This window comes from Haliotis rufescens, unplaced genomic scaffold, assembly GCF_023055435.1.
Source record: "Haliotis rufescens isolate VD_foot unplaced genomic scaffold, xgHalRufe1.0.p SCAF_11, whole genome shotgun sequence".
NCBI classification, from domain to species: Eukaryota; Metazoa; Mollusca; class Gastropoda; order Lepetellida; family Haliotidae; genus Haliotis; species Haliotis rufescens.
The window spans coordinates 25,753,483-25,776,068 of NW_025963791.1; the positions used below are offsets into that span (position 1 = coordinate 25,753,483).

The 22,586-nt window shown below is 39.4% G+C and overlaps 2 protein-coding genes across 3 annotated transcripts; one reads left to right on the forward strand and one right to left on the reverse strand.

The window, feature by feature from the left end:
• Window positions 1-4,534: 4,534 nt before the first annotated feature.
• Window positions 4,535-9,209, forward strand: LOC124132768 (FAD-linked sulfhydryl oxidase ALR-like). The gene is made up of 3 exons (XM_046496885.2): window positions 4,535-4,679; window positions 6,619-6,827; window positions 8,214-9,209. The coding sequence occupies exons 1-3, from the start codon at window positions 4,566-4,568 to the stop codon at window positions 8,374-8,376; spliced, it is 486 nt and encodes a 161-aa protein (XP_046352841.2). The 5' UTR covers window positions 4,535-4,565; the 3' UTR covers window positions 8,377-9,209.
• An 812-nt stretch (window positions 9,210-10,021) lies between these two features.
• Window positions 10,022-22,165, reverse strand: LOC124132767. Of its 2 annotated transcripts, none has more exons than XM_046496882.2 (5): window positions 21,931-22,165; window positions 14,266-14,577; window positions 13,938-13,997; window positions 13,618-13,676; window positions 10,022-12,550 (listed from the first exon to the last, which is right to left on the reverse strand). In XM_046496882.2, exons 2-5 carry the CDS (start codon window positions 14,537-14,539, stop codon window positions 12,425-12,427), a joined length of 519 nt encoding a protein of 172 aa, XP_046352838.1. In that variant the 5' UTR covers window positions 14,540-14,577; window positions 21,931-22,165; the 3' UTR covers window positions 10,022-12,424. The 2 variants fall into 2 exon arrangements, with proteins under 2 accessions (XP_046352838.1, XP_046352840.1); XM_046496884.2 differs by lacking the exon at window positions 21,931-22,165 and adding an exon at window positions 14,894-15,096.
• Window positions 22,166-22,586: the final 421 nt, after the last annotated feature.

Consider the following 22,586-nt stretch of genomic DNA (forward strand, 5'->3'; position numbering starts at 1 on the left):
ATTCACTACTTTATTCAGAGAACAGGAAATTCTATGTGAGAGTTAGTAATGGAATGTTGATTAACACAGCAGAAGTATTCCATGTTTACCCATCAATAAACCAGTGATTGAAAGCATGAGCAACAGCTCATGGATGACACACAGTCAGCCAAGTTCCCATTATTAGAATGGGACTCTTTCAGCAAGCAGAAAAAACTGGAAACATAATCACATATTCTGACCTGTAATCCTCTCAGGGTCTTATCTTCCCAAGGCAAGAGAGTTCACTAGCCTTTTTATCAAAGTCTTGTTTCCACTCTTGCCACATCAAGCCCACTTTCGTGTGCTTAATATGATTGGACTATCGTACATATGGATAGTCCAATCAGAGAACTTTTATCAAAATCAACATCAACACATGATCAACGACTGGTACACCTTAATATGAAAGTGATTTACCACTGCATGTCCTTGTTGACAGGAATATGTCTTTTTCATCTTTTAACTGTTTAAACATCTCAACGATTGCCTATCTTTTTCTGTCAGGGATGAAGTTGTGAATGGGTCATCGCCTATGGTAGTCGCCATCTTTGTGAAGCTATATAAGATAAGAACTGCGATCTGATTTCTATTACAAGGGGCACATCTTGTGATCTACGTGAAGGGTGCCAGGGTTGCGCCGAGAAAAGTGGCCTAGATGTGGCAAGGGTAGAAACTAGGCTTTGTGGCTAGTGGATATGTTTGCCTCGGGAAGATCTATAGGTCTATGTGACAGAGAAGCTACAGGATATTATTGCATGGCACCCTTAACCATGTATGCTCATATGCTGTAAAGATCACATATTTCATGTACTTAACATGCAAAAAGTTTGCTCAGTCACTTTATTTTACATGAAAAGGCATGGTGAACAATAAATAAATTGAATCAGTTAACTTATGATCATTCTTGTGATTTGATTGTCAATGGCAAGAGTAAGGTAAGGTAAGAGCAGTCTGTGATGTTAGCCACTGCTTAAGTCCAAAGCGTCCAGAACAACAGCCTGTTGGACTACTGGAGCATTCTCTGTGGTAGCCTGATTGGTCTAGTAATGTTTTCCTCACATGAATCTGTCATCAACCAGTTGAAACTAATACAGTGAACATGGTGAATAGGCAAAATACGTTCTTTGCTACACCATGAATTAAACATAACTGAAACAGAATATTTGTCAAATTAATGCACATTTATGCAGCAGAACAATGCAATGGTTCTGAAACTGTACTACTCTAAATAATTAGCAGCCTGTGATTAACCTGAGATACATGCATACAAGTCCCTAAATGATGTACCATAACGGGCCACTGAACTAACCCAGGGCTTGTGGCTAAATTTTTTTACTATCTGGAATGTCTAGTTGGGTAAAAGTTTTTGGAACAGTCTGCAAGAGTAATACAATTACATAATCTGATCATGTTTCAATCGATTCATTCTGGGGGCTTGTTATTTCTGTTGTACCTCTCTGTCATCTTACAGGGTTGTACCCAAGGAAACAACTGGCTCAAACCCCAAGACCCTTTACTTCCCGCAACATTGCAGTCTAAACTGAATACAGGCGTGGCATAGTGTCGTCATCATCATCATCATCATCAGTAATAACAATAATTACATTTGTAATGCCTACACTAGATGGATGCTCACAACACTGCATAAAATGGAGGAAAACTCTACTAGGTCATAGATACAAGACAAATAGACGTGACACTTGGTGTTGATTTTAAATTTGATAAAAAGAGTGTACAGGAATGTCTTGGGACTGGAAGATTGTTGGAGTTTCTTCTGCTTTCATATTTGATGTGATGTTTGTTGTTTAACGCCGCACTCAGCAATATTCCAGCTATATGAAGGCAGTCTGTAAATAATCGAGTCTGGACCAGACATTCCAGTGATTGACATCATGAGCATCGATCCATGCAATTTGGATACAATGTCATGCTTCAACCAAGTCAGCAAGCCTGACCTCCTGATCCCGTTAGTCGCCTCTTACATCAAGCATGGGTTGCTGAAGACCTATTCTACCCCGTATCTTCACAGGTCGCTTTCACATTTGAAGGGAGATGGTTTCATAGAGCACATGCATTGTAGGCAAATGACCTCTGCCCAAACTTTGTCAGCTTGGTCTTTGGTAAACAAAGGACATGTTTAATGTAATAACATGATGTCAGAACATGATGTGAACTCCCTGTCATTAAGTGACCTTGACCTTAATGATGTAAACATGAGCCATGTGGCTCATCAATAAATTAGGACAGAACAGGTCTGGTAATTTATTATGTACTATAGCAGATGGGGGTATATTGTGATAAATTTTGCTTACACCCTGTTCAAACACACACACTATAATGAATTAACAGTCCCTTATATGTGTTAAAGGGCAAGTTCACACGGAAATTAACCTATTTTTCTTGTACTTTTTCCACATTAAAAGTGTTAACCTAGAAGTGTCATAGACAAAAATATAAAAATATCACAATTAATTAACATATTTTTCGCATTAAAACGATTTATATTTTTCACATTTACCAAGTGTTCTATTTCCACAACAAAAACACCATGGCTTATGCCCCTTGCAATATGACGTCATTGGTGCCAATTGATAAACATTATGACGTCATCATGCTTTGTTAGAGCCGCTTCACGTGGTGTAGGTCTAGATGTGTGATTCTAGCGTCTCAGATGCCAGCCAGCATAGTGTTATGCTGAGTCACCACTGCGCCGGAGTGTGTCGTAGGCCATGTTGTTTTACCGCAAACTGGTACTTGATATCTTTTGCGTTGAGAATAGACAGGGACCCAGTTGAATTGGCACCAATTACGTCATAATCTAAGGGGGATAACTCAGGCCTGTTTAGCTCGAAAAACGAAGGCCTCATAACGGCATATCATTTTCACACTATTGTGAGCTTCCTACTTTCACTGTGAAAAAAATGATCGTATATTTTCAAACACAGATACTAATTAATTCTAAAATTGCGTTTTGTTTAGAAAAAGAAAGAAAGTGATTTTTGCGTGTACACTTCCCCTTTAAGGGTGTAAACAGGCAAATATGCAGAAGATTTATCTAAACAGGAACTGGACAATCACTCCTCCCAGAGATCCTTACCTTGTATATTTTGGTGGACTCATACCCAAATGTTGGATAACCCATACCCACCCGCACCTAATCAACTGGACAACTCAAAAAGCTTATTCATACACAATGCAAATTATTTGATTTTAAACATTATTCACTTCTTTTAATTTATTCTTATCTGTAGCAATTACCCGGTTGTGATCTTTGAAAATGTAGATGCTGTGGTGACCGGATGTGATTTTGAAACAATAGCTTGAATTCCCGAAAATCTGTTTAGCACTTCCAAACTGCTCTGAAAAGTTTTAGCTCTACTGCAAAACATTGATTAAACAGAGTAGACACAACTCATGGATAACAACTTCCTTAATTACTATAAAGGCGATGTTTTGGTATAGATCCCTATATTGTTGTCGAGCAAAACAGGTTTTCAATTGAGCATGTTGAGATATTGTTTGTTTTGTATTTAATTAACAACACATGGGTAGTCCAATTATCTACTGTGTAGACTTCTTGTTACCTCGACTGACTTGTAGTACTTATACTAAAACAACATGACAAAGAGTTAAAATAACAAGATCGCTGGAAAAAGATCACTAATTGATGTGTGGGAACTGCTTGTGTGGGACACTGAATGTGTTAATTGATGCTTAGTCTAAGGGATAATCACAAGTCAAAGAGATAAACACCAATTATCCCAATCAACATAGAGAGTGAAATGTGAATTGAAAATAAATGGGTACAGGTCTTCCAAATTTGTGTAAGCATCATCTAGGTTTGTGTATGGGTCCTCCAAATTTGTGTACACTTGGGCCAAATAATATATGAATGCTCCAACACAGGTATAAATTGGACAGGAATTTTTGTAACAGTTTAGCAATTTTCTGTAGGTACGAATCTCCATGGATCTGATCGTCTAGTATCCTAAACTATCTACATTAACACATCTATGGCCTGAAATACCAACCTAATGCACACATGGCTATTGAACCAACCACTTCAGGAATTTCATGCCAGCCTCTTTTGATGAGAGATACACCTAGTCAACAACAGAAAAGAGAAACATTATAATTAATATAGAATAATATATTCTCTATATCCTTTAGTAAATGAAGATATTTCAAGGTGAAACAAAAACTTGGTATCTGAAGCGTTTGCAAAAGTGTCACTCCATAATATGGTGTGCATTCATGACAGTCAGCTCAACTCTCTAACAGTTTTTAAGTTAGAATTAGAACACTGATAGAACTATATACACTCATTAAAGACTGTTTAATCGTCGCAATTGTTTGTGAGTTACCTTTCGTTGCACTCCTTGCGGCCATTTTGATGGTCTATTGACACATGCGCACTTTCAACAGGAAGTGGGTCGTTCGGCTTTTATCGGCTAGTTACGGCATTGTGGGTGATACAAATGTATCGTGTGTTTATTAACTGATGCGAGAATGTTCCGAATGCAAAACGGAAGTGTTGATAAAACATGGCGGCGCCCATGCCTGATTTTGGTAAACATGATCAGAAATCTAAGAAACCCTGCAGAACGTGCACCGATTTCACAACATGGATGAAAATGCAAGGGAAAACCCCTAAAAAGGTTAAGATGGAGTATATGTGTTAAATTGTAACATGACACAATGGTTGTGGGCATGACTCATCATCAATTTCATCATGCATCAGTTGATGAAAGCTACTGTCAATCATTGATCATTGATGTATTCAACTGTAATAGATTTATTCAAAGTGAACTGATTAGAATTATCGACTAAATTATGCACCTGAACATGTTTGACTTAAATTAAAAACTCTAATTCTCACTTACTTAATACCCATTTAGTACAAGTTACGACCCGTGACGATAACCCATGCTTGTAAGAGGCGAGTAGATGCGGATGACGGGATCGGCTGGTCAGGGTTGCTGACTTAGTTGATGAATGTGATCGTGTGACAATTGCGTGGTTCGATGCTCATGATATCAATCAATGGATTGTCTGGTCCAGACTTTATTATTTACCTATCACCGTCAGAAAGATGGAATATTGCTGACTGCGGCGTTTAAAAAAATCAAACAAAATTATACACGTTACAGTTTCAGTTCACCAATATCAGGAGACTGTGTGTAACAAGGAGAAGTATCCCAAGCAGGAGTGGTCATACTTTTATTTCCGTCTTGGTTTGAATTGTGAAACCGCCTGAAAACTCCGATCGGTACCGGGTATATGGACTCTGGTTAACATGGTTAACAGTTCCGGACACAACACTAGATTTCAAGGTGCTGAACTCAGGTTACTGGATGTTTGACATCTCGACCACAACAGTACTCTCTTGTATTATTACGGATTTGCTATAGGTTTGGAATATATGTAACATGTAACACATTGTATATATATCAACAAAATTGTGTTGTTTTAAGCAAATTTTGTTTATAATTCATTGTGATGTGACATCAGAGGATCCAAATGGTCCAATCTAGTCATTACCTCGCTAGTGAATCAGGTAAATGGTTGCTGTGTTCAAAGTTGATAAGATCAATTTTTGAAACCAGAGAAGTATAAATGCAAGCAGTAGCATAAGGAATGAATGTGGGACACTTTCCATTTTTATACTTTTTCACATTTATAGCATTTAACTGAAAAAATGTATCTGAAAGTTTTATTGCATTCATAATACTGCTGGCATTTGGAAAATACAACACAGGTTACCTCCCTTGCCTTGCGATTACAAGGTGTGCAGTGATAATAATCACTCTTACACATACATCTCTATTGTTGAATCCAGACCTGGTTCAACTATTACAGAATTTTACAGTATCCTTCAGCAGTTTAAAGAAATGAATTGATACTGTGCACTTCTGTTAAAGAACTGCAGACTTTGATGAGTAAAATTTCACTTATCTAGAATAATCATGTAGTACAATGAAAATTTACTTAGAAGCTAATTTCTGTCCTCACTTCAAATGATGTACAGGTCACATTTGACACTATGTATACACACAGGAGGGCTGTGGAGCCGTCATGTTATGTTACATTTTCTCATGCCCTTTAATACATATAACATTTATTCATGACCCTCCCATCCCGATAATTTTGTTATTTGATAAAATAGAACAGTATCACACACCCCACCCCCTCCACCCCCACACCCCAAAAACAAAAAACAAAACAAAAAAACCATACAGTTTAACTCCATTAAGTTTCCACAATAAAGATGTCTTCATGGAGCACAACATAACACGCTGAGTCCCAGGTTAAAATTGGTTCCCAAATTTTGTTCACCTAATATTCTCAACCTTTATCAACAGATACAGTTTTCTGTATTAATTCAGATATGTTTTTGCCTGTTTAAGAAAGATGGAGACTTCAGCATCATCTGGCCCTTTTGTTCATGTTCAAGCACCTGAGTAGATTGATACAGTAAACTAGAACAGTACAATAGCCTAAACCAAGGTTATTTAGTATGACTGTGAACAGTATTTAAATATATCTGGTAAAATTTGAAGTGATACTGAATTATTTATTGATTGAACATGGTTTCAGGAAGAAACTACCAATTCTGCCCCACTACCAGCTGAGTGCCCTCTAGATCGTGATGACTTGGGTCGGAATACATGGTCATTCCTACACACGATGGCGGCCTACTTCCCAGAGTCTCCTTCACAGGTTCAGCAGAAAGAGATGAAGGACTTTGTCCATCTCTTCTCCAAGTACTACCCTTGTGATTACTGTGCTGAAGACCTGAGGCAAAAGTAAGAGACCTACCTTAATACAGAGAATTCACCCGAGCGCTGTGTTTAATATAAAAAATATTTCCAAGTGACTGGCCATCAGGTCTCACAGACTTTGGAAGTGTCCGGCCACAACTCAACAAACTCATCAGGCCCTCATTAAAAAAACTGCAGCTTATTGTGACAAACAAATCGACACACAATTTTACTGCAAGCCATAATGACCCATACAAATCTGAAACTAGGGGCTGACACAAGACGTCCACGGTCCTATGGGCAGGCGCTTATTTCGAACTTTGACTGAGTGTCTTTTGATATCAAATATTTCAACACGAGTTGATAAAAGATTAAAACTTTGAGGCTTGCCGCTCAATGAGTGTTTATATATTTGATGTCAAAAGACACAAGGGTGAGTTTCCATTCATCATCCGAAACCTTCCTTCCAGTTTGTAATAAGTAATAAGCAGTGTCTTGAGTGTGAAAAGCTAACCAGCTTCAGTGGTAGAGAGATTAGTGATGTCATTTCATGATGGTGAAATGGTAAACAATGACATCACAATGGCTTAGCATTGTGATGCAATTCCACTGTATCTCCCGTGGAAGCCAATCTTGGGTGATAATTAGATATATTATCTTTAGGAATATACACTTTTCCCCCTATTGTTTACAATGTTCAGGAAGCTGTGATGAAAACTTTGAGCATAATGTATACTAAAATACAGATACATGCCCACATTCTTTAGATAATATGCAAATATGCATTACTACAGCTTTTGACTTAGTTGAATGTGCAGTTATGTCTGCAGTGTTACGCCAAACCTGAAAGAATTTGAAAGAATATAGAAGCTGAAATCCAAAAGTCAACCTTGTCCTCATTAACTGTTTTTTACTGATTCCCCTCCGAGAACAAATTGTCTTTTCAGAGGTATGTGAAGGTGTAAGAAACTGGACATATGTTTCAAATAATGTAATAATAATGTTACAAATATCTGTAACAAATGTCTAGTTTCGTGTGCGTTATCTATACAGACTTGAAATTATAAAAAAATGTTTAAACATATTTAAAATCTATCAATAAATAAATGAATATAAATACAACACCTATATAAGGTATTCGGTAATGCACAAGAATTTTTAACTTTGTGCTTCGATATGAAAGCTGCATTTGAACTATCCCATATTTTACGAACATTTTGTGAGATTTGATTTGTAGCCAGTATAATCATAATGCATGTCCTTTGACTTGACAAGTTTAAAATTTGCATTTGCCATTTCGGTACAGATATTCTACAGTTGAAATAACAGAGTGACGTCACAGCTGTAATAGCTAGATTCAGGAAGTATACAGCAGAGTTTATTTGTTTTGTTAACAAACACATGACATATTTGTTTTTGTTCTTTTCTCAGCCTGAAGACAAACACTCCTGATACAAGCAATAGACATCAGTTTTCACAATGGCTATGCCGTCTTCATAATGACGTGAATCGCAAACTTGGGAAACCAGAATTCGATTGTAGACGGGTTGATGAGCGATGGAAGGATGGATGGAAAGATGGATCATGTGGTTGACGAAGGACAGATCTAGGTTCTTTTAAAAGTGTGATTGAACAGTTTGGTGTGTTTGTCATTGGTTGACCAGCTGACTGGTGGGCTAGTAATTTGTGTATTCGGATGGCAACAAGAGGAGACTTTGAATCAGAGTATGTTGTATAATGTAAATAACAATTGCATCAATAATTCGACAATTAGAAATATAGCTCACAGGATTAAAGATTGATCCTGAAATTGTCTGTTATATGTGGCTTCTCTGTTCACATCTTCACTGTCATCCAGGTTAGGTATATATACTACCGGGTACTCAAAAGAAGTTAAACATCCAATGTTTTCATATGACTACAGTTATAGGATCGGATGGTAAGGCTTACTGACTTGGTTGATGCATGTCATCGTATCCCCACTGCATGGATTTTTGCTCATAATGTCAGTCACTGGATTGTCTGGTCCAGACTCGATTACTTACAAATTGCCGTCATATAGCTGGAATGTTGCTGAGTGCGGCGTTAAACAAGAAACAAAACAAACAAAAAACACTGATATATTCCTCCTGTTAGGGTCTATAACTGCAGTATAGATTAACTTAAAATATAATTTGTAATCTCTAGAGAGGTAGTGCCCTTATTAGTGAAGTATTAACCAGAAGTGTTTATCACTGTGATAGTTCCAATGTGATTGGAATAAAGTATATTCTACTGTTCATGACTGTCCTCTGTGCTGCTTATGTTGCAATGAATGTGAAATGTACTTTTTTTGTCATGTGTTAGGATGTAAATGCTTTTTTTATATACTTGTTACTGAAAACTGTAATAAAAATGGCATCTATTTTTGTACCTTGGTCCCACAAAGTAATGTTTACCTGTACCATGTCTGTTATATACAGCGCCTCATTACTGAATGGATGTCACGATACACAGACAACATGGATCTTTGATCAAGTTAGCGACCATTTATTTGGCTAGTCTGGGACTGAACACTTTACAATCCACCATTACATCAATCATTTGGTCAACACTGAGTGAGTTTGGTTTAACGCTGTTTGACCAGCATTCCAGTGTATCACAGCGTGTCTGCCTAACATGGGCGGAAAGCCCCAATTGATGCAAGTCGAAGACGTTTTCCACGGGTATGGTGCTGACAAACCAAGAAACATAATCAGGGTGGGCCGGGATTTGAACCCACGATCACTGGTTTCTGGCGTGCCCAAGGAATGCAATTCTGAGAATTGCGGCGCCTTAGACGACTGGGCCACCCGTGCCCTCTGTAAACAATTTCTGTAAGACAAAGTCACTTCACTTTTGAGCGATAATGAAGTATCGCTTTGCCCTTATAGAATACAGAGACTGCCTCCATGGTCTAGTAGATAGATTGTCTGCCCAGATAGCTGAAGGTTGATGGTTTGATCCCAGGGTGACATCATACCAAACAATGTACAGAGATGGTACTTGTTACCCTGCCGGCCACTCGGCAGACAAGGCCTGGTTAGCCCCGAGTCAGTATAGTGAGCCTGTGTAGGGTATCCATGTTAAACTATGGTATCTCAGTGGGCTGGCAGTTGTCCAGACTTGCACACGCATGCATGCACGCACACAATAATCTTGAACATGATAATGAAACCCATTTTTTCAACTCACCTCACTCAAAGAATACATAAGTCTTGTATGTTTGAAACATTTATTTCCAAAGTATTAAATTACAAAATGAGCATTTTCAAGATTTAACTAAATATGATCCACCTCACGAATAAGATGTTAAGAGTGAACACATGTTTTGTACATAACTCATACATAGCTTGACATACATGAGAGTATGGTTTTCTGACAAGCAATCATGGCAATAGGTTATGGAATGAAGCAGGACAATAAACACAGCAAAAATCATCTTCATGTGATATTTGCAAAGCACCCTTTGAATTATGATGTTTCTGATGACAATTATGGCATTCAAGCTTATCAAAATCAGATTTTGACTCCGATTCCGTACCTTTCTGTGAAGATGTGATAAACCCTCTAGGTCATGTTAGGTGAACCCTTAGTGAACTCGACCGCCCATTCATGAGGAAGGTCATGTGGTTTCTTGAACAAATGAATGTCAGCTTTCTAAAAGGATTCTGCTTTATGTCTTCTCTTAAATCTGGAAATTTTAATCTTAAAAGAAAATCCAATGAAAACACAAATGTTCCCTTGACAGTCAACTGTTTTTGAGTCGGGTGCAATGCACTCGAAAAAAAAAGGATGTATAAAATATCCACATCATGTATGGTCCAACCTTTATTATACCCCATTTGGGACTACCCGTTTAAATTCCCTTTTAGAGGCATGCTTCGTATCAAGAATTTAGAACCAACTCGGTCATTGGCTGACTAGACAGCTGACCTGAAGTGACCAATTGAGGGTGTGTGCAATCTTGACAGTTACCATGGTTACAGGTGTTGATTCATAGAAATGATTTGATTTTAATGACATTTTAACAACATTGGAATTCCTATTTTGTAAACAATAGGCAAGAGAGATCATAAAAGAAGTGATAATACATCAGCAGTTCGTTAGTACTTACTACATTGAGGTGAGGTGAGGTGAAATGGGGTTTAACGTCGCGTCCAAGATTATTGCACTTATATAGCGACGTGCATGTACGTGTATGTGTTTGTGTGGCTGCTTGTACTAGTCCGGACTGATGCCGATTTATAGTGCTAGCTCACTGAGATACCATGCCGCAGTTTGACATGAATACCCCACTCAGACACAGTATACTGACTCCGAGCCGACCAGTCCTTGTTTTAGCCCCTTAATGCCGAGCGCCAGACAGGGTATACTACATTGAGCAGACTTATGGTAAAAATACTGTGCACAATTGTGTTTGGGCAGATATAAGACTGCATGCCTATCTTATAGGAAACAAGCTGCCTTGTCTTACAACACCACTGTTACTCATACTAAAACTGCCATACATCTGAGACAGGCAGCAATGTGAAATAATTTAGAATATTTTGTGAAAGATATATTAGCACCTTATTCAATTCATCTCACTTTTATGCAACATGTTAAGTCACACGCAAGGACGAAGAACCTAGCTAATTAGCTATGCATAGTCTAAGGAAAAGATGAACCAGTTCACTTGCATTATTGGTATACAAAATTGTAGGTACATGTACCATGGTTTGCCTGGAATACAAATGTTTACCTTGAAAAGGTCTGGAATTCAGACAAAAAATTCCTTGTAAAGCCCTGGAATAAAAATTAAAAAGTAGTTCTGAGACAATGGTTTTTGAAAATATTGTGTGTGTGTATGGAAACAGCCTGGATATGGCCTTAATGTGGTGATGACTCTATATTAATCATGTACAGATAGAATACATATGATAACCTCATACATATTATAACAAGTTGTCCTGAAACAGATAAACTAGGTCATGACAAGGTCATTATAATTTGTAGTGAAATGGGAATGAATTCACTTCTTGTTTGATATTGAATGCTATATCTTTGCCAATTTGACTTTAGTCTTTTTAGTCAGGTTCATCACTTCATATTAGCAAAAGATTGGGTCAAGTGCAAAGACATTGATTGAATTGAGACATGTAGGTGGTTTATCTGAGCAATATTAGCAGTGGACTATCTTAGTGCATCATGGGGTATATAAAACTATAGGCGTTATGATACCCTCAAATACTATCAACATTTACTTTTTACCTGCCCTTTGCACAATTTAGTAGTCTTGGGCTAGTGGACTAGCATGAATTTGGAAGGCTGTACGGCTGTTTGCAACAGCTAGACTTGACAGGAGTACTGAGTTGGATCTGTGGACAGGACTCCAACCCATGTTGACACGGTGAAACAACTCTACCAGAGGCCACAAAAGTGACAAATAATGCCTGATAGAGTAGGTTTTCACACAGAAAATATTTTTACCTTCCAGTATTAAAGTGTACAGTCATTGTCAGTGCCCAATGTACAGTCCCCTATTAATCCTTAATAAGAACCTGTAACTTCCATGAGATCCCTTCTGTTTGTGCATGGCCCTCCAACGGCAGTCCCCCTTCCCCGTCTCTACATCAGCTGACCTACTTCCCAAGGTCAATCGTCTCCTGCTCGACATGCTCCACTGCACCCCTGCGTACAAGCTGTGGGCGTAAAGATGTCCGCCTTTGTCTATCTGGTATGTCAGTCTCACTCACATCCTGGGTATCCTGCAAAGTTCATGAATTTCTTCTTTGATTGATTAGAAGTTGGAGTAGTATGTAAGGATAAGAATTTAGGGATGAACAACTTCTTTATTACAATTCAGAGCGACATTTCGGTGTAGGTTCTAACACCGTTATCCAGCAAGTGATATACAAAGTGTGGTTGACCAGAATATATACAGGTAGGAGGCAATGTTTAAGAAAAGGACATGCTCCCCCTCCTCTCCCATGATTCCTACTTTTACTTTGGAGATAGAGGAGATGCATATCACGGAATTTATTGTTGACCTCCAGAAGGTGCCCACAGAGTGATAGTGCTTTATTCATACAAACCTCTTTGTCATTGCAGTAGTTATGATCCAGAAAATTGTGTCATTGCTATCAACTAACCATCTTCAGTTAATGGATCAGTATAGATTCAAGGGCCCACTTGCACAAAGTGATCTTAGCGCTAAGATGATTGTAACTCCCATACATTAACATAGGCATACAATAGTCTTAGCGCTAAGATCGCTTTGTGCAAGTGGGCCCTGGCCCTTGTTCCACCAATTGATCTTAGCGCTGAGATGATCGTAACTCCCATACTTACTTGAAGTGAAAAAAACGCTTGTAGAACAAGGACCAGGATTAGTAGGCATTGTGATGATCATCCCAAAGAATGCATTTGATCTTGTGGTTGAATGTTAAAGGTGATGACCTGTCACTCGTGTGTTTAACTGGAAGTCAGTTAGGCTTGTCCTGCATTGACACAGTCAGTGTGGTATGGGTGCCCATTCGTCAAAGACACTGCTATTCATAGTGCAGAGCTGTGTCCCTTGGGAATGCTGGAAACCTATGATTGTGGGTTTGAATCTCCGTTCACCCCAATTATGTTTCAAGGTTTGTCAGCACCATACCTGTGTGTGGGTTTCACCAAATTGGTAATCGTCTTGGGCCTGCATCACTTCAGGCTTTCCTCCCGCATGAAGTTGTCATGCCGTGATAAAACTGGAATACTGTTCAAAGCAGCGTTGAACCCAACTCACTCACTCACTCACTCACTCACTCACTTCAATACAAAGGAGAAGACTTACCATTATTTCACAGAAATGGCTCGGTGGTTCAGTTTCTGGAGTTGGTAGAATTATTTTCTCTGTAGGGGAAGATAAGATCAGTTCATCATGTTGAGGAACTATTTCTCAGATATTTGTTGTACAGGTGGCAGCATGAATTTTACAGTACTAACTGTAACCATGGTAACATGCGGGTATGCCAGTACTAATTATTACTGTAACGTTGGTTGTCGTAACTAGTAAATGTAAAGTTGGCATACGACAGCTGTAACAGTTACTTTTTATTGCATCCGAGAAAAGGATCTTGGATTCATTCATTATTTGACAGAATGGACACTGACCTGCTTCATCATCCAGCTCATCGGGGCAGGTGGTGGTCACCTGACCAGTCTCTTGCACTCCTGAAGATGGAAGGAATTAGAATTAAAAGTGCAACATCATGCACATATTTCATACACAGAGGGAGTTCATCTAGGACTTGTACAGACTCACTGTAACACACCACACACGCATGCACACACACATACTTGAATGGAAATCTTTTGACATTGTAAATTATTGGTACTTTGAACAAATGAAACTTTACCGAGGCTGAGGAGAAGAAAAAGCAAACACAAAAAAATGTAACATTTGAAACAAAAATACAATAAGATGTGCAAGACGACCCACCACCATGCTCTGCTATCCTGTGCAGACGCTCATAGCTGTCCATCGTGGCCTGGATGTTCTCGATGACACTTTCACAGAGCCTCCTAATCTTCCTAGGATCCTCCGGGACCGGCGCCTTGCACGTCCTCAGCACCACCGAGCTGTACTCCATCTCGTCCTGCTTGTTGCTGATCTCAAGGTCAATTTTGCACTTCATCTCCTTGGCCTCTCTGAGGAAGGGCAACAGCTTCCCCTTCAGTTCCTCGCCCAGCTGCCAAACTGTAGGGGCAGTCATGTTGCGAGTCAAGCACCGCAATATAGGTTACCGTTTACCTGAAATATGGAAATGTAATTATGTAGGTTGTATGTTTGTGAGTACATATACTACACATCTATGTGTACGATGTCGCGTCTAGACTGCCCTAACATACGCACGACCGCGTGTGTAACATTGGTCTCGCAGTGGCAGTACACAGGCTATGGAGACCGAAGACTCCTATAGGGTAACTGCACACGTGAAGTTAAAACAGAGACCATATTCGATCGGTATATGGTCTCTGGTTAAAACCACTTGAAGTCCACGATAACACATTTAGGTCAAACTGGTCGCAAGTTAACAAGATGCTACCGATATAATTCGAAATCCTACCTTCTCGGTAGAACGCCAGGATTAGTTTGAGGACAGAATGTGTATAACACAATACAAAGCCATCGGTCGGCCCACACTAGGGGATTCCCCTTCTCAGTTCGTTGACAAATCTGTAGGCTTAAGGCTCTCTATAAACACGCTGCGTTGCCCACACACACCATGTAGGAAAACATACAAGCACATGCTTTGTTTACAATCCCTATGCATATAACAACTAAACTTCGATCTATTTAGCCTGTGACAGCATCGTGACTGGCTAAGTATAGTATATTATGCAAATGTTTCTAAAAATAGATACCTATGTATACCGACTTTTTGTTTGAGGTTCATAGTTCAAGTTGATTGACGTCAGAGCTGACGTCAAAGAATCTATTGATAGTGATATTGTTTACCTTTCGTATCTGACAAACAGAAAGGGGATATAGTACACCCAACGATATCAGCGTGTACTTTGCTCTAATTACAGTTGAGTAAACATATGTTGCCCAATTGTACGAGGTATCTTATCAATGAAGCTAAAACCAGTACATATTAAACGATTAGTTTATGACGAAAGGTTCGATCATAATTTGATTGTAAATGAAAATGTGGAGTTTTAATGGAGGAATCGCGGTTTTGAGACGCCCCCCGATATGGTTTACATAACTTCCCAGAAGGTTGCCAGGCAATCTACCACCAGGGGACTCGTCCTCATGCATAACTGGGTACTGTCACAGACATCGACATTCTCGTATTATCACAGTTACATCATGATTAATATGATGGAGATATAATACACTGAAAATCGTGGATAACAGACAACAGTATCGGACCAATCGTCTGACATACATTTGGTAGTTTTTGCTGCAGCTCATTATTAACATAGGATTGAACATGGCTTGTGCCGTTATCTACTGGGAGCCAGAGATGGACGTCTCATAAACACTAACTTGAATATAACTCAAAGTAAATCCCGCACACGCAAACAGTGTAATGATGAAGGATCCCGTTTGAAATTCGCGATCTATGTTCATTCCAAAACGTAATAACTTCAAATGTGGCAGTAGTTTTTAGACATTTTGGTAAAATTATCTTGCCCCTCGTTTTGACGTATGTTTTGAACTTCAAATATAAGTAAGGATAAGAATTTATGGATGAACAACTTCTTTATTACAATTTAAGAGCGACGTTTCGGTGAAGGTTCTAACACCGTTATCTTATCCTTACTTAGTACTCCAACTTCTAAATGCCTATCAAAGAAGTTTAAATGCAGTAAACTACGGTTATAACGAACTCAAAGGGACCACAAATTTCGTTATATCCGCCAGTTCGTTATAAGCGTGTTCGTTATAACCGTAGTTTACTGTACATGTAAAAAGGGATGGTAATTATCAGAGTTAAATCCCCTTCTTGAAATATCCCCATCCGCATCAGTATATATACTACTCAAAAGAAGTTAAAGAACACCGATGCTTCATATTACTAAAGTTAATCATGCAATGCCATGACAGGTCAACAATAATAATAATATGAAAGAATCATGTGCCCTCTAACTTTTTTGAGAAGTATATATGCACCAAAATGTTTTGTTCACTGTGCATTGCATGCGTTATGCCTATTATGAAAACGTGCTTCTTAAGTGTGTTTTAACGGTTACAGTGTGGATTTATATTTTGAAATAAGGTAAGATATCCAAAGCAAATTCACTTTTGAATTAAGTGCCAATTATTACGGGCCCTTTAACATCGATATATCACCATGTATGAAACAGAATTATTTATTTTACGCCGCACATCCTGCTTGGAGTCTTATCACGATATACATGTATACGTGTATGTCTACACGAGGGCCATATCAGACGTTCACGGATGTAGCCAAACATAAATCTAGTTGCTGTGCTATGTCTAATTTATCAAGATGTCCACTTTCGTCATCAAGGGTGGACAGATTTTGTATAGTTATATTTTTATCTCAAAATATTAAGCAATTCGCAAAAATAATAAAGTTAGTCACGCGCGTGCAGTCATATATTGTAATGTAACGCAATAATGCCAACTGCAGCATATCACGACATCCATTTTAATGCCACACACACACACACACACACACACTATATTTTGGTAGAACAAGTACATATTTCATTTATCGTGAATGAATACTAACTTGACGCCGAATCAGCAATGTGACAAAATTATTCACGACGAAACTTGACAGATTAACTGTAGTAGCAGAGAAGAACCCATTATTCTTTAACTTCTTTTGGGTCGGTAGTATATATTGTTACAATCAAACCTCATACAAAACACAACACGTTACAACGCGGACATTTAAGAAAGATGGTTGTATATTTGTGGTAGAAGAAACAGCATTCCTGCCACGATTTCGAAGGTGCTGAAAACGGATATTCCGGTCACACGAGGTGCACCTCAAATTGTCATGACTCTACGCGCCGCAAACTACTATAACGCCCTGTAACCTGTCTTTGGGATGTTTCGGCATTCGGAAAAATCAACATTTTTGGTGGAGCAATTGAACGCTGCCACATGATTTTAAAGATGCACAGTTTGCACGCGCAGCACAACTTTGTTCAAAGTGGTTGTGTTACATGTTCAACATTGTGTTTTGCCACCAGATATTTATTTTGGATAAAATATGGTTTGAACACCCAACAGCTAGGAGATCAATTCAAAGTTGATCATCGTTTACTAGGTTCGTGCTCAAAAGGTGATATTGCTGTTATAACACTATTGCGTTTTTAATGCTGGCGAGTATGTGAAGAATGTAAGGCGGTTGTACTTATTGTAATACACCCCCTTGAATAGGTTTTCCTCATAAAGAACGTTATTGGTGTATATTAGTACTACTGTTGCCATTACTATATACACTGCTACTTTTACTGCCGTTGCTATTTCTATTGCTGCTGCTGCTACTACTACTACTACTGCTGCTGCTCCTGGTATTGCCATTGCCATTGCTACTGCTACTGCTACTGCTGTGTTACAGAAAATGCATTTCGTCTTCTCATAAGAACAAAAAAAATGAAGGCTGGAAGTTGTTTTGGTTACATGTCAAAACGCTAAGAGACACATCTCTGCATGTTGGTTAACGTCTATTAAGGCCGGCGCACAACTTCGGGAATTCCCCCTTGAACGAGCACACGGTGATGTAACTGAAATTCAAAACTACTTTAAACTCACTCACTCACTCACTCCGGTGGTCGGGCTCGCTGACTTGGTTGATGCATGTCATCAATCCCAATTGCGTGGATCGATGCTCATGATATTAATCACTGGACTGTCTGGTCCAGACTCGATTATGTACAGACCGCCGTCATATAGCTGGAATATTGCTAAGTGCGGCGTTAAACAACAAACCAACCAACCAATCTTGGCTTGATCGTAGCGCAACCAGTGGTTATTACGAGTTATGACCCTTCTATGCCCCTACTACTGACCAATCAGATTCCAACTCTCATATCATTTACATTTGCTTCTAACAAAATGACGGCGACCAGTCAAGACGATCTCATCGATCTTCATTGTACTAAAACGGGCTTTAACTCGCGAAGTGTATCACATCACTTGAGCACCTTGATTAAAAACATGAAAACATTTGGAAAATATCTGTCGACGCCGAGTTGACGGTACACATGTTCTGCAAATCCTGCAATCGAATGAATTCGGCGCGGCAGTTGTCATGTTGTTAATAAACCGGGATTTCGATTGGACTATGCATGAACTCGTCAGTCCTGCGAAAATATTAACTCCTTAATTCCAGCCTAGTTCGGCAATGGTGGAAATTGGACTTTTAAAGTCAGTTAACTCTCTTGCCTCGGGAAGATGATTGGTATTTGACTTTTGACATTATCCACATTCCACAATAGATAAACTAGCAAGAGTCATTCCAATTCAGGCCCATTATCCATCCTCATTGGTACATTTCCTCCCCAAAAGCCCATGCCATTACAAAGCTCAAGTCACATTGCTTAAAGTTCAAAGGATAACGTGTAAAGTTCATACACATTCCACATATTGGGTTTGTGAAATCACGTGCATACTGCAGTAGAATTTCAAAGCAAATCGTTGATTAACTGATTTATGACCTTATTGTTGTTGTTCGTCCATGAAACACACATAGCAGGCGTTGTTGAAGATGACTAAACATAGTGAAACTGAATTAAACCGGAAACCTAACCTTCCGGAAATTACTGCCGGGGACGTTTATACAATTTCCGTGTTCCTGACCCGTGAAGATCCGGGATAGAATAGGTCTTCAGCAACCAATGTTTGCCGTAAAAAGCGACTAGGTTTGTCGTAAGAGGCGACTAACGGGATCGGGTGGTCAGGCTTGCTGACTTGGTTGATGCATGTCATCGTATCCCAAATTGCGTGGATCGATGCTCATGATGTCAATCACTGGATTGTCTAGTCCAGACTCGATTATTTACTGACCGCCGTCACATAGCTGGAATATTGCTGAGTGCAACAAACAAACAAATATTACCATGTTCCCATTATTCGTAAATCCTGACATTTGTTAATCCGGACGATTTCAGTGGGGACCGTCTGGATTAACGGAGTTTCACTTTGTGCCAAATGTGTGTCCTGTGCTTGTGCGGCGTCAGGCAACACACTTACCTTTATATGCCAACTGTGCGAGTGGCGGTTGCGACCGGTAGATCAGGACATGTTTACCCTTTTCGCGAACACCTGGTGTTATAATTGGTTCCCAGTGATCCATTCATATAATTGTAACCACTATTTTGCCTCTAACGCCCATTGAAATCTGTTTCGGCAGGTAATCGAGTCTGATTATTCTCTGGCGTCCAAAATGTGTCCTTGGCCCTAAAAGGATCCGGGTCATCGATATGCGTTCAGAAGTCGGTAGATCCTTGAGAGACGAGATATTGGATTTCAACGTGTAGTCTTTGTACACAACCCTTCGAGTCGTCTGCTTGCCACTTCAATCGGCGAAGGCTACAGGTAGAGCACTGCCCTCTAGACATATACAGGTACCTATGTGTATCCCTGATACCTAACCTAGGTGTAACTGCCTTGCAATATTATAATACTTTGTTACACAGTGGTTTTTGTTTGGTAATATGATCTCTGTTATCTGTCTCAAGATACACCATCCCCAGCCCTCTCTGCATAAGGACAAGCACTGAGCCTGTTAATGGAATGTCATTTTGTAACTTGAAACTCCACAATCTCTGCTCAAATCCGAGCACATTCTGACCGCTGAAGGATATAGTATATAAAGTTGTTCAAGGTCCCTGCAATGTTTGTTTAATGACGCCGTGGTGACCTTGACCTTCGATGGTTTGTCGGCATCAACTAAATAGAGATATCGCATGTATGCGAAGTTTCTTTTCAAAGGGGTATTGATTAATCATTACTAGTACTTATTCCTAAAACGATGAATTTTAATTGTCATTCATTATCAAACAAACAGACCAGATATTCTGTGTGACATGGCTATGACTCATCCCCCACCTCACCCCCACCCCACACACCTCAACCCCACCCCTATTTCTAGTAGTGGTACATGATACTGGAACCGAAACAAGAAATGTCACCCTGACACTACTTTGTATACCGTGAATATATATAATTTCATTATAAGAACGAAAAGACAAGACCGGACCTTTAAAACAATAACTTATTCACCAATGCACGAATAGACTGAAATAATTACTACTGTATAAAACAAATCTATCAAACAGTACCAATTAGTAGATCTAAAGTGTAGACACAGTTTATAAAAGCCAGCGTCTATTACTCTCAGAGGCGACCCGTGAAGATCCTGGGTAGAATAGGTCTTCAGCAATCCTTGCCTGCCATAAAAGGCGACTATGCTTGTCGTAAGAGGCGATTAACGGGATCGGGTGGCCAGGCTCGCTGACTTGGTTGATGCATGCCATCGATCCCAATTGCGTTGATCGATGCTCATGATGTCACTCACTGGGTTGTCTGGTTCAGACTTTATTTACGGACCACCGTCATGTAGCTGGAATATTGCTAAATGCGGCGTTGAATAACAAACAAACAAATAATCTCAGAGGCCGGGCTCGACATTAACTTTGCATGTACACGTGTTTAAGTCATAGAAATATATAGAAGGTATTCAACATCCTCATCCTCATCCCCATGATGTCGTCTACGACATCCTATTACATGGATAGACGTGAAACACAATCCCTCAACTATACAGTTAAGGATCAAGGTTATGGGTTCTAGTACCAGACTCGTCCCGATAATGACCATTCTGCCTACATTATTCCCGTGTTCATGGGTTTGTGAACAACCGACGTGCGTCATGTCCACGGGCTGAGCAACGTTGTGCTTCCCTCTAATGAGCATGATGTAAGCGAGATACTGGTCGAAGTGGAGCTAAACTAGCTCACTCACTCATAACTCCCACAGCAACCCGAACTCCGTCGTGCCCGGGAATAGATATGTGTGTGGCAAGCCCGCAGAATGACCCTGCGTAAGGTAGCCATAAATTTCTCTGACAGTATCCAGCAACACGACGCACTCTTGCATGACAATATTTCTGACAACTGAATTTGAATACCGACACTCTCTGTCCAATAACTGCCTAAATTAAGGGATTGGGCGATTTAACGACATTGTTAAGGCACGTAACTGTCACACTCGATATTCTCAGTTGACCTAAATATAGTTCGCATGACTCATGCCCCGGACACGGTAACGTCAATGCCTTGTTCAATGACGATTGGTTTATCGATAAAGCAATCCATAAATACAAACACATTCGATATATCCAATATCATTATCAAAACGTGGAGTGACCTAAAATGGTTGGTATTATGTCGCAAAAGTCAAATGGAGAACCATCTAGGTCAATGTCTACATGCATGAACGACTTCGGATCAAGACACGCATATATTAGCCAAATAGAAGTCTGATCTCACATTTCACATTTTGAGGTATGTTATGTTACGTAAAACAAGCATTTTTCATTCCCATGGTAATATGACATACTTGTCACTGTATAATAATGTCAAAATCAAATAAACAACAGATGACACTCACTGCTTATGACCATACAGGTGTACGTGACGTCTATATTCCAAGAATGTATTCCAGTTGGGAGTTGTTTCCGTATGAAGAGGGATCTAAGTCTCCACACGTTTCACTACACCGATAAACTGTTCCATGTCAGAGGTCATGTAGTCACGTGACATGTCGTCTGCTGACGCGGCATGTCATAGATCGTTATGATGACATCGGTTCGCGGGATTTATAAACATACGATAATGATGTCTAAACTACAACGTGTCGATCTTTGCAATGGTTTACAACCTTCCGTCGACAAAAGGAGGATTTTGATAAGGGTAGGTTGGTTTTTAACCAATGAGGACCGACCCGGATGTTTTGGGCATTCTTTAATGAATGAATTTGCGGAGGTTTTATCATGAATCGATTGAAAGATTAAAAGGAAAGCGGAAAACATCTCACACACAAAACAGCTCAAGGTTACGTTCATTCAGTACGAAATACATTTTCCTTATATTAATTACTTCTCTGTGATATTAAATATTGTCATGGCGAGGCCCCTGAGTATTTTTGGTTAGAATAGATCCCCATTCCCGAGCAACCTATAGTCGTAAGCGGCGACTAAATGGATCGGGAGGTCACACCCGTAACTTGTTTCATTGTGAATCGTCGTACCCCACTGCACACATGTA